The 13,991-nt window shown below is 39.7% G+C and overlaps 1 protein-coding gene across 1 annotated transcript in view; it reads right to left on the bottom strand.

The window, feature by feature from the left end:
- Window positions 1–12,577, bottom strand: part of LOC121389173 (arrestin domain-containing protein 3-like) — a 22,814-nt gene extending 10,237 nt beyond the window's left edge. Inside the window, exons 1-4 of the mRNA XM_041520779.1 lie at window positions 12,334–12,577; window positions 6,584–6,813; window positions 4,193–4,322; window positions 380–519 (exon numbers count right to left, since the gene is read on the bottom strand). Coding sequence (XP_041376713.1) covers window positions 380–519; window positions 4,193–4,322; window positions 6,584–6,813; window positions 12,334–12,577 — 744 coding nt within the window. The remainder of the gene's footprint in view (window positions 1–379; window positions 520–4,192; window positions 4,323–6,583; window positions 6,814–12,333) is intronic.
- Between the last annotated feature and the right edge of the window lie 1,414 nt (window positions 12,578–13,991).

Raw genomic sequence — 13,991 nt, 5'->3', positions numbered from 1 at the left:
CTTGATGGACCCATAATGTAATGTTAATAAAAGTAGATTTTATAAGTTGGACTGGACCGGATTCGGTGGTGTAGTGGTTAAGCCATCGGACTTAAGGCTGGTAGGCACTGGGTACGTATCCTGGTACCGGTTCCCACCCAGAGTTAGTATAGTGAATCAATGGGTAGGTGTAAGGCCATTACACAGATTTCTCTCTCCCTAACAACTAACCCACTGTCCTGGACAGACAGCCACGATAGCTGAGGTGTGTGCCAAGGACAGCGTGCTTGAGCCTTAATTGGATAAAAGCTCGAAAATAATTCGAAATGAATTTATGAAATTTGGACCACTCACCGTCGTTGGACCCATAACAGTAAAAGTGAATCATATTAGTCCTTACCTTTTCTACCGGTTCTCCTCCAATGGCCCTAAAAATTGACGTCCGTTCTTTCGTGTCGTTGTTTGCTAGATACTGCACTGTTTGTATGAAGTGAGCGTTCAATCTCCCTAGGTCTTTGGACGAGTTGTTTTTCACTATAACTGTAAGTAAGTAAAAAAAATTATATCTTATTCTAAATAAATAAATAAATTATCCATAGAAGTAACACGGAAACATTAGATGGGTGTGGTGGCCTTACATTGGGCTTCCCCTCCCCCCTCTACTCCCCGCCCCTCCAAATACGATCGCGGGGTAGATAACCAGCCCCCATTAGTCGAGGCTATATACACGGTTGCCGTGTAAATAGCCACTTCTGTGTTTAAATGATAAAGATTATGGTTTCCTTGTTGTTGTAGGCCTATTTATGGAATTCATCTTTATATATAATATGTAGCACGAGATCAGTGCAGTAATCGACACGAGCGCAAAAACCTCCTTGCGAAGTGCGGCCTCGGGTAAGATTTAGAAAGCGGTGGTTATATAAGGTGATAGCAAACACACGTAAGAGTTTATTACGTGTAGTTGCATTTTAGTTTGAATTAGAAAAAAGGGAAATATTTGTTTAGTGACACCTCAGCATATTTTAAACTACAGCTATTTGGTATATAAAGAGTAATTTCGACTGGCGGTTCCACGAGAAAGAACCATGGGTGGCCTGTTTCCCTAAAAACAATTAACAGGGGCGACGTCATCTTCATAAATCAAGGCTAATATTCGTTCCTCGTATTCAGCCTTGATACTAGCCCGAGTACTCTGACTGTAAGAGAGCTAGACGGACATTTGGACATAAACACGCTCTCATTACAGTCAGAGACCAACCTATGTCTTTTTTGGGCAATTCCTGACTACCAAACGGTAGGCAACGAGTCCCGCTCTAATACCACAACAATCCTATGTTTGACGTCAAATATCTTTACATCAATCATTTTCGAGTTAAGTGATACAAAAAAATACACATATTAATCACTAATACACATACTACAGAAAGAAACCCGACAGCACCCACATTCAGCTACGCTTCGTGACACTCCGTCGCAACAATTACAAAGCTCGGCGATTTATTTCGAGACTGGGCGATTCCGCCGTGTGCAGCAGTTACAGGGGTCGTCTCATAAGAGGAGGCAGTACGTAGCACATACTTTTGCCGTATCCTGTCGATAACACCCCAAATGTATCCTTCAAATTCAAAATGGAATCAATAATGTGTAATTGTTTTGGTTTAATGACGTAATGAAATCCAAATTCATCCAAAACGGCATTAGCCAACTCTTCCATGTTGTAACTTCGCTTGATATGAGACGGCCCCTGTAACTGCTGCACAAGGCGGAATCGCCCAGTGCGCGATCACGTGGTCTACGTCTCGAAATAGATCGCCGAGCTTTGCAATTGTTGCGACGGAGTGTCACGAAGCGTAGCTGAATGTGGGTGCTGTCGGGTTTCTTTCTGTGGTAAGTGTATTAGTGATTAATATGTGGATTTTTTTGTATCACTTAACTCGAAAATTATTGATGTAAAGATATTTGACGTCAAACATAGGATTGTTGTGGTATTAGAGCGGGACTCGTTGCCTACCGTTTGGTAGTCAGGAATTGCCAAAAAAAAGACATAGGTTGGTCTCGGACTGTAATGAGAGCGTGTTTATGTCCAAATGTCCGTCTAGCTCTCTTACAGTCAGAGTACTCGGGCTACCTTGATACATGTAGTCAAGATTACTGATATCCACTACTAGCGCCCTCTATTGGAAGAAAATCTGTAACACCGATTATGTCCCTTACACGATGACATCGCTGACCATTCACAGCATCGGTAACATGTGACAATCTTGAAAGCAATATCAAAAATTAACCGCCGGACGCTGACGCTGCCATCTTTGTTTACAATAACAAGGGAATCTATAAGGAGCGTTGCGATTCGTTGCAATCAGATCTCATCGCATCCAATGAAATTTAAGCATTTTGTGGCACGATTTCTTGACATGTATCAAGGCTGAATACGAGGAACGAATATTAGCCTTGATTTATGAAGATGGGGCGACGTAGACGATACGGCCAGTACGGCACTGGCTGTACCACTTTTTTGTTTGTTTGCGTGAGTCTTATATTTGTTGTATCCCTGAAAAGCTACTTCACAGGTGAATTTGAAAGGAGAGTCTGGCAACCTCGCAATCTAATTAAAATTAGCTCCACTATTACATGTGGATCTAACAGCAGCCCGTTGGAGTTCATGTCCAGTTGACCTTTCATTCCACCAATCAAAACCTTACTTCCAAAATCATGCCAGTGATTTAAAAAGAATTTGAAAACATTCGGGATTATGCCGAGGGTATACGAAATGATTCGGGTGAATTACGAAGTATGCCGGAAACTAATTTCAATATAAAATTTTATATAAAATTCGTTTTAAGACGAAAATAAAAACCGTGATGGTATAGCCATAAAATCTGTTTAGTTTACAATCCAGAGTTTATTACTGCACTTTCCCCCCTGTTTTTTAATGTTGAAATAGACCAACAAGTTCGCCTATTACATAAATAGTCTCGCCCGATCTTTTTAGAATTTGTATGCTCCCGAATAACGCTATAAACGGCGAAGTATAATTGGTCGATATTTGAATTGTTATTTATAGATGAAATGTCACCTGGACACGGGAGTCCACGCAATGCTGTTAGATCTACCAGGGTAGACCCAGTAGAGCTAATTTTAATTGGCAACGTCGAGCTTTTTTACTATTTGTTACATTGTGCCGCCCCTGAAATATATTAGTGTCCCTTTTTTAACAATTAATTTACAATTAGTATTGAACCATGTGCCCTTTTTTCCTTGGTCCCCATATGTGTACGGGCTCCCATTTTATTTTAGGGTGGCAGGATGGCTTTTACCCGAATTAAACGAAAATGCCCGAATCTGGATAACAACATTTATTCACATTAAAGGGACATTCCCGAGTTTGCTGCCATTTTTAAGATGTTATCGACTAACAGAGGCTTTTTAACGATTGTAATTACATATCAAATACATTGTTCTGCATAATATATTAGTGGCTGTATATTAAACGTGTCTCTGACCGTTCTAATATTTGTACTAGGTTAAATTTCATTTTATTTCCTAAAATATATTTTTTCGTACGTACGAAATTATTTGAAGACAAAATCCAGCTTGGGCTTCTTACAAATATTAAGACGACCAGAAACACATTGAATATACAGACACTGATATTCTAAACAAGAAAATATATTTAATCTGTAAGTGAAATCGTAGAATTTTTTTTTTTTTTTTTTTTGGAAACATCTTACAATACAGCAAACTCAGGAATGTCCCTTTAATATTACTATCAAACAGCTATATAGGGTTGCAAACGAAGCACTACGCATTTCTACACTAATTTTGAGGGTAGCATGATGAAAATACATGGTAAGATGGTCTACGGTTAGCACATTTTGCCAGAATATCTGTATCATTTTCGCTCGAATGTAAAGTTTTGCTCCAACACTAGGGAGATAGTTCCACCCCCGCCCACCCCCCACCCCCACCCCTGTCTCGTACGCTTATGTTGGTCCACTCCCTAAAATATTTCCAGGGATTCTCCTGGTTTAGTCGAGAGGGTCTAATAAAAGAAGAGAAAACCCGCTAAGCTCAGCTTAACTCTGGAACAGATCTCAATCTATCTGCTCTTCAGGGTAGTAAGAATCCCATTTCCGCAGTGTCTCGGGTGGATTCTTCGGGAATTGGTTTGATGAGGATGAAAATACATTTTCATCTTAATTTTAGAACCTACCACTAAGGGCGATCTTTTCTCCCGGACAGTACGCCCCCCTGTCTGTGGAAGCCGCCAGGGTCAGGGTTCCGGCGTCACCGAATCCCAGGAATTTAGATATTGTCTTAGCACTCCGTCCGCTTTTAGGCGACTGAAAGTAGAAAAGAGAAATAAACAAAACACAGAACAGAACAAACACACCACCCACAAATCTAAATAATATTACAACACTTCTAAACTCGAAGATATTTTTAATATTTTAAAAGCATCTTTATTTGATCGTTCCGTTTTGTTTTCGGCACATTATTAGAGACAGTTTACAAGCCAACAATTACAGTTACGATTACGATTACGGTTATCTACTCGTATGACTGCATATAATGGCATAATTCATTTCCAAAGCTTCAGTAATTATAGTGGGAGGTAATTATTACGTACATATTTTAAATAAACTTCTTTTTGGGACATATCGAGTTATATATTTTTCGGTAATAATCGGTTGAGCAATTATGTAGCTTGACTATCGGCCTTAAACAGCCCCTATAAAGAAACATTTCAATTAAATATATGGAAGGGAATAGTGGCCCGTAGGAGCCGGGGGCTCAGCCCCCCCCCCCCCCCCCCCCCCCCCCCCCCCCCCCCACACACACACACACACACACACACACATTTTTCGCCAGTTTTTATTTCGGGACTTTAAAATGTCTTATAATGCTAATACTGAAACCTGACGATAGAACAACCATAAAAATTAGCCCCCCCCCCCCCCCCCCCACACACACACACACTTTGAAAATCCGTCCTACGGACCTGCATAATAATGAATATATCCGATAGTTAATCTTTAAAAGAACGCGACCCGTTTTTTAGTAGTATATTTTTTTCTGAAACGCCTCGATGTAAAACACTTGTCAGATGCCAACTGGGTTATTTTTAGCATAGGACGCGCAACGAGGGGGTAGGGCCTATTCCCAGAGGAACCCAGCACCAGTCGCGAATCTTACAAAATAGGGGAACGAAGTGATGTTAAGCTTAGAGAAGATGTCTCCTTTTTTCTACTGTTTCTTGGACTTATTCATCACGTCAAAATTATAGTAATGATAGAGAAAGCAAAGGTGTATTGCCGTATTAGTTCACGCCTGAATTTGATAGCAATGATCTGGAGATAGATAGGACTGTCGAGATCATATCGGTACGAGCTGGAAAAAGCCAAGAACGGAAGTTTTCAAGACTTGAGTTGCCTAGTTGGTAAGACAAATTCTCACTTTGTTTTGTTTTACAAACTGTATATGTTGTAAACAAAAATAAATAAAAAATAATAATAATAAAATAATTTTAAAAAATAATAAAAATTTAAAAGTCTAAATATTCCCAAACGTCAAAAGTTACCGTATTTCGGAATAATGACCGGAGCCATAATCGAATTCACCTCACGTTTTTGTTTCGTTTTTGTTTTGTTTTGTTTTGTTTTATCTTGGAAATTACACTATTCATGATGGAACTGCTATTTAAGCATGTGATTTATATATAAAAGGACTGATGACGAAAAAGGGAAGGGGTGGAAACACCATTTGTTACAGGTCCTTTTGATATACTAAAGTCTGAACCAAATTGTTAACAACTACGATAAATTACTTTCCCGACTTTAATTACCGTTACATTTCCTCCAGATTTTGTCCAAACACAAGTTGTGAAAAAAAAACATTACAGTGTCACAGATTCCACATGACACTGTAACGATTTTACCAGTATCGATTTCGCTGAGATCGCATAGGGAAAAATACATGCAGTTTTCTGCCGTCTGCCATTTTGCATTTTATGGAATACTCTTCAAGAGGTGTGATAGCCTCCAAAGTATGTGACATAAATATCTAGATTATTATACGAGCTTGTGTGTCATACTGATTTTACGAAACGAGTGTCAGGATTTTTGTATTGCCCGAGCGGTAGCGAGTGCAAAAAAAAAAAAAATTTACACGTGTGCTTCGTATGAAATAGAGAATATTTCATATTTTACACGTGTGCTTCGTATGAAATAGAGGATATTTCATATTTTTTGTCAAATATGATTTATATCTCATCGAGTGAAGTTTGCAATCATATCTCACGAGTCGCGCTTATATTGTAAGCGTGATATATAGGTACCAAAAGATAAAATACGTGTTTTATTAGTGGTTCTTTAAGGCTGGTAGGTATTGGGTTCGTATCCCGCTACTGGCTGCCACCCACGGTGACTTTTAACTACTCAGTGTGAAGATGTAAGACAACTACGCCAATTTCTTTCTCATTAACTACTAACAACAGCTACAACCCTGTCCTAGACAGACAGCCTAGATAGCTCAGGTGTCAGCCCAGGACAGCGTGCTTCAACCTCATTTGTATATAAGCAGGAAAATAAATTGAAATAGATACTTTATACATCATTTGGTTGATGTTGATGTCGCTGAGGTAGGTGATACACCGGTACCACGTCTTGTTGATTCCCGGAAACGGTTTGGCAACCTCCATTTTCAACCAAAATCTAATAGCGCCATATTCGCCCTCAAAGGATGACGGGAAATTTCCCTCTTTAGGTAGCACAAATATAAATCGAAGCCGATGATTTCCAGCCGTTAGAGTGACGTTTGGTCCAGTTTCATCCGCTAAAATGACACGTGCTTCTTTTCAATATGTGAGATATGAATAGGCAAGCATAAAACGTTTTAAAGTTTAAACAACGCCGTTAGAGCACATTGATTTATTAATCATCGACTATTGGATGTCAAACATTTGGTAATTTTGATATCTTGTCTTAAAGAGGAAACCCGCTACATTTTTTCCATTAGTAGCAAGGGATCTTTTATATGCACCATCTCACAGACAGGATAGCACATTAGTCAGGAGGCAAATTCCAGAAAATGCCTTTAAAAGGTTTTGGTAAACCCATTTGTTAAAAACAAACGACTGATATAAGTTGATAGCTTACATGTTCCTCTTCAAAATTAATCTGGTTGGCATTTTGAAAATCACCATAGAGGTCAAAATTAGGTCCAAATGATGTCAAATAGGGTCAAAATGTGTAAATATATATAAAAATATTTTAAATGATAACACATTACTCTAACCATCACCTGGAATGCTTCTAAATGCACAGTGGTGTATTTTACGTTACAAGGTAAAGTTTGTTTTGTTTAACGACACCACTAGAACACACTGATTTATTAATCATCGGCTGTTGGATATAATACATTTTGTTAATTTTTACTCGTAGTCTTCAATGGAAACCCGCTAAATATTTCCATTAGCAGCAGGGGATCTTTTTAATGTACTTTCCCACAGACAGGACAGCACATACCATGGTCTTTGATATACTAGTCGTGGGGCACTGGTTGGGACTGGGAAAAACTCCATCGGACCCAACGACGCAACCACCTCAGGCGAGAGCTAGATCCTGCCCCATGGGTATTTCATACAGATTTGAAAAAGTTGTTCTTTTATGAAATATTAAACTACATAAGCCACCATATATGTACAGAAATTTACCAAAACTCTGAGTGTGATATGCCATTAGGAATTCCTTGGGGGGCTTCAAAATGCTGAATTTCAAGCTTATAGTTTTGATTGCGAATACGCCATACTATTAGATTTGTCTTATGTTTGATACTGTAAAATAAACCTTGTCATCAAAAAGAAAGTGTTTTGTAAATATTAATTACCTAAACAAAATTCCACTCACAGTATTGTAAGTATACTGATCTTGTATTATCTATGGTATAGAAATAGTCCATATGTTGATGCCAGGCGTTGTACTAGTCCATATGTTGATGCCAGGCATTGTACTAGTCCATATGTTGATGCCAGGCGTTGTACTAGTCCATATGTTGATGCCAGGCGTTGTACTAGTCCATATGTTGATGCCAGGCATTGTACTAGTCCATATGTTGGTGCCAGGCGTTGTACTAGTCCAGATGTTGATGCCAGGCATTGTACTAGTCCATATGTTGATGCCAGGCATTGTACTAGTCCATATGTTGATGCCAGGCATTGTACTAGTCCAGATGTTGATGTCAGGCACTGCATTGCCAAAACGCTTGAAGAATATGCCCTACATACATGTACAGACATGGTCAATAATTGTATATTGGGAGTGGCGCCCATACAGTCTATGACACGTGTTATGGGGCAATATATATACACTTAAAAAAAAAAAAACCTTGACATTGGTAAAAATAATGCTATGGGATTATTTTTATAAAACCAAAGACATCGTAAAGACAATCAAGTAAGTGGGCGAATAGTGATGCAAAAACACTATAAAACACGTTCGATTCGCATAAACGTAGCCACATTCAACGTTTGTACTGAAACGCAAAAGCGCAATCCTCATAAAAGCACGTACATCATGAAGTTCTGTAACTTTGCATGCCGAACCCTCCATTGGTGGGGCATAAAAGGCCACATCAGCAGTGATTCAAACAGACCGCATAACGACACTGTCAGTAACGCAATAATGCCAAGACTGACGTTACCTCAACGCAATAATGCCATTGAGAGATTGCCAGCAGGGGCAACACAACAAGCTGGGTACAACACCACTCAAAGTGTTAATGACAAGGAAAGGTCAGGTCGTCCCAGAGTAACCACCGTCGCACAAGATCCATATATCCGGGTGTGTCATCTTCAAAATCGAACCACAGCAGCAACAACCACAGCGACACAAATCCCTGGACTACGCAGAATTTCTGATCAGTTCGTAATCGGCTAAGGGAGGCAGGAATTTTCCCTAGAAGACCAGTGCGACGTAACGTTTTGACCCAACGTCTGCGGAGCGTCTGCAGTGGTGCCAGAAGAGGGTGAGATGAACACGTGTTAGGTGGAGGACTGTTTTGTTCTCAGATGAGTCGCGTGTTCTCCTGCCACATGCTGATGGACGCACACATGTCTATAGACGTAGAGGGGGACGTTATGCTCAAAACTGAGTGCAACAAGTCGACCGTTTTGGTGGTGGCAGTGTCATGGTGGGGCAGGAATCCATCATGGTGGTAGGGCGGCTCTTGTGCATGTGACAGGTGCACTGACGGGCATCAGATATCGAGACGAGATCCTGCAGCATCACGGCATGCCAAAACGGTGGAATGTTTCAGCATAACAATGCCAGACCACATGTTGCACGCGTTAGTCAGGAGTTTCTGCAGTGCCACAACGTCCAGACATGGCCTTGGCCTGCCCGTTCGCCTGATTTAAACTTAATAGAATATCTATGGGATGCACTGGATCAGCGTGTGCGCCGAAGGAACCACCACGCCAGACACTTCCACAACTTCTTATGGCACTGCAGCATGAGTGGCAAAACATTCCACAACGTGTTGTGCAACGTTTGGTTGCTTTCATGCGTCGCCGTTGTCAAGCCGTCATCAGGGCTCGTTGTGGTCATAACCGATACTGACATTTTGCCCACCCTTGTGTTACACATATGCCTATGTACATATTTCAGGTTGATTCCCAGAGCTACTGTTTCGGACATGTACAGAGTAGTCCCGTTCCCATGGCGTCTTGATCTTTGGTTGCTTGTATCATGTCTACCAGGTGGGTTTTTTAATTATTAATAAACTTTGAAAATCAATGTCGTTTCTCCATTATTCGCTCCAGCCAGCGTTTTTAATTAAACATTTTTAAACAAAAACGCAAGTAGCTTTCTACAAAGAATGTTTAGATTGGGAACAGCATCTGACGTCACAGTCACTAGTAGCCAGTGATATAGATATTCAGGTCACACATAAACTTGAGTCTATTTTCACAGAAAAGGTACACAAATTGTAATATGACACAACAGACTTTGAAACATAATCAAAGTATTTTATTTAAAATTTGGAAACACATAACCTTTAGGCATGCTATGCCATTCCCAAGATGCTTTTGGGCACCGGCTATTGTCCGACTTCCTGGAGTAGTTTCTACAGAATAAAACAAATAGTTTCTATACCGCTTTTGACTGAAACATATTACAAAAATATAACTTGAAAGGGGTTACATAATAATAAAAAATACCAGGTTACTACATTTTGATATCGTGGTTATTTGGTTCAGTTCGATGACGGTATAACAGGTTGGCTGAAGTAGTAACCTGATATTATATATATATATATATATATACACACACACACACACACACACACTGATGGAAAGAAATAAAGGATCACACAGATAGCAACAAGAAATAATGACTGCATCAAAAATCAATTCATATTGTCAGAAGCAATCTAATTAAAATTAGCTCCACTATTACATGTGGATCTAACAGCAGCCCGTTGGAGCTCATGTCCAGTTGACCTTTCATTCGACCAATCAAAACCTTTCTTGCAAAATCATGCCAGTGATTTGAAAAGAATTTGAAAACATTCGGGATTATGCCGAGAGTATACGAAATAATTCGGGCGAATTACGAAATATGTCAGAAACTAATTGCAATATAAAATTTTATGTAAAATTCGTTTCAAGACGAAAAAATAAACATTGAAAAATAGCCATAAAAGCTGTTTATACTAGTATACAATCCAAAGTTTATTACTGCACTTTTTCCCTGTTTCTTCAATGTTGAAATAGACCAAAAAGTTCGCCTATTACATAAATAGTCTCGCCCGATATTTTTAGAATTTGTTGGCACGAGTACTCTGACTGTAAGAGAGCTAGACGGACATTTGGACATAAATGCGCTCTCATTATAGTCAGAGACCAAGCAATTCCCGACAACCAAAAAGTTGGCAAAGATTTCCGCTATAATACTACAACAATCCTATATTTGACGTCAAATACCTTTACATCGATCATTTGCGAGTTAACTGATTAAAAAAAATCCACATATTAATCACTAATACACATAGTACAGAAAGAAATCCGACAGCACCCACATTCAGCTACGCTTCGTGACACTCCGTCGCAACAATTACAAAGCTCGGCGATCTATTTCGTGACGTAGTTCACGTGATCGCCCAGTAGACGGAATTGCTGAGTGGCGATCATGTGACGCAACGTCACGATATAGGTCGGCGAACTTAGAATTCTGCTGTCCGGAGTTTGCCGAAGCTTAGCTGAATGTGAGTGCTGTCGGGAGTTTTTTCTGTAGTGTGTGTATTAGTGATTAATATGTGGATTTTTTTTAATCAATTAACTCGAAAATGATCGATGTAAAAGTATTTAATGTCAAACATAGGATTGTTGTGATATTAGAGCGGAAATCTTTGCCAACTTTTTGGTTGTCGGGAATTGCCAAAAAAATACATAGCTTGGTCTCTGACTGTAATGAGAGCGTATTTATGTCCAAATGTCCGTCTAGCTCTCTTACAGTCAGAGTACTCGGGCTAAGAATTTGTATGCTCCCGAATAACGCTATAAAAGGCGAAGTGTAATGGGTCGATATTTAAATTGTTATTTATAGATGAAATGTCACCTGAACATGGGAGTCCACGCAATGCTGCTAGATCTACTGGCTAGACCCAGTAGAGCTAATTTTAATCAGATTGTGTCAGAAGTTGACTGGGAACATATAGGCAGCGCATTCAACACTACAGACATTCAGTCCCACGTTACAATTTGGTATGAAATACAGACAGTATTACGCTAGTTGCGAATTAATTGTTGTATATATATATATATATAATAAGGTGAGGGCTGAAGTGATGTGATTTGGGGACATGCACTGGCAGAATTGAATGTGTTATTATAATTAAATGTCATACCTAAATAAGTAAAATTATTAACAATACCTAAATATGTACCATCATACAAACCATTTTTCAATTTCTTAAACAGCACCTCTATTTCGAAAAACAGCATTTTTTTGTTTTCTGGACGTTAACATACAGTTTCCATTTATTGCAATATATGAACAAATTATCCAGTGCATGTTTCAAACCTTCAACTGACTCAGTAAATAGAGCCATATCGTCTGCATACATATAAAAGATCCCTTGCTACTAATGGAAACAGGTAGCGGGTTTCCTTTCTAAGACTATATGTTGAAATTACCAAATGTTTGACATCCAATAGCCGATGATTAATAAATCAATGTGTTCTGGTGGTGTCGTTAAACAGAACAAACTTTAACTTTAGTTTCAGTTAATTGTTGTACGGCCCTACCGATGACAAGGGCGATAACGTTGAAATACTGAAGCAAGTCTACTCACCTCGTTTTCCAAACACTGTGACCACGTGCCCAAGATAGTTCTCCTTGCTGATGTAATCTTTTGTTGTTTTGCCATTAAACTCGTCCCATTTCACCAACGTTTGCCCGAAAAGACAGACCCTAACCGACTTGACTGTCAGTGCCTCTGTAACCTCCAGTACCACAGTACCCTTCACAGTATCCCCGCGTCTGTAAACCTCTTTGTTTCCGTCTAACAGTATTGAACCGGACTTCAACTTGCCCATTCTTATTCCCGTTGTTCTTGTGTATCTGTGAACCCTAGTCCACCTGACGGGTTTATATATGTATCGTATATTCGATATGTTGTCATCAAGAGCATGTCGCAATGATGAGTGACCGTGACTAGGCCTACTTAGAAATCACACGACAGTCGACAACGTTCAGTTGAACCTTGGCATGCAATGATATCTCTACTAACTAGATCAGTAACTCGATGATACATAAATAATAGGGCTGGGTGGGACGTAACCCATTAGTAAAACGCATGTATGATCTGCGATCAGTCTAGGATCGACCCCCGTCAGTGGCACATTGCGCGATTTCTCATCCCAGCTAGTGCACCGCGACGGACATGTCAAAGGCCGAGGTATGTGCTATCCTGTCTGTGGGATGGTGCATATAAAATATACCTTGCTACTAATGGAAACATGTAGTGGGTTTCCTCTCTAAATCTATACGTAAAAACTTTACCAAATGTTTGACATCCAACAGCGGTTGATCAAGACAATATGTCAAAATTAACAAATGTTTGACATACAATAGCTGATGATTAATATATCAGTGTGCTCTAGTGGTGTCGTTAAACAAAACAAACTTTAACTTTATAAATAATAAAAATTTACTATTTCGATGGTCGACAGACAGTGAAATCATAAGGTCAGCCAGAGTTTGTTTCATTTTCTTGTTTTGTTCATGACTTTTTTTCTAATGGTGGGGGTGGGGGTGGGACGTAACCCAGTAGTAAAGCGCTCACTTGATGCGCGGTCGGTCTAGGATCGATCCCCGTCGGTGGGCCCATTGGGCTATTTATAATCCCAGTCAGTGCACCAAAAGCCTCGATGGTGTCGTGGTTAATCCACCAGACATTGGCTGGTAGGTACAGAGTTCTCAGCCCGGTAGCGGCTCCCACCCACAATACCATGCATCAACAACTAATATGACTACATTTTTGGACAATAATGACGTGATGACTCACCAGGCAGGTGCAGCGCCGGGCTCCTTACCTCGAGGGAGCCCATCCTCAGCTACTGGAAGTCCTTCCTGACCGTCTCGTGGATCCAGGGGACGAGGAAGTAAAGCTACTGACAAGACAAAAGCAACAAAAGAAAACACCCCTATCAACATAATGCACTGGAATGCTGAGGGAGTTTTAAACAAGAATACCATTAGTCCATGGGCCAGATACCGAAACCCCCCCCCCCGGGATTTTTGGATACAAGTATTTTTAGATACCTCATTATATATGAATTTAATATCTGCTTGTCTGCAGCAAAAATGTTGGTGGATTAAAAAAATATCGCCGTTGCACATTTTGTGTTCCAAAAACACTATATAGAAAAATTAAATATAGTGATAAATTTGTCATCCATGTATATTTTTAACAGATATAAGGCCAAAATGAATGATATTCATCCTATA

The sequence above is a fragment of the Gigantopelta aegis genome, chromosome 14, assembly GCF_016097555.1.
Source record: "Gigantopelta aegis isolate Gae_Host chromosome 14, Gae_host_genome, whole genome shotgun sequence".
In the NCBI taxonomy this organism is placed as follows: domain Eukaryota; kingdom Metazoa; phylum Mollusca; class Gastropoda; order Neomphalida; family Peltospiridae; genus Gigantopelta; species Gigantopelta aegis.
This window is presented reverse-complemented; position numbering and strand designations above follow the sequence as displayed.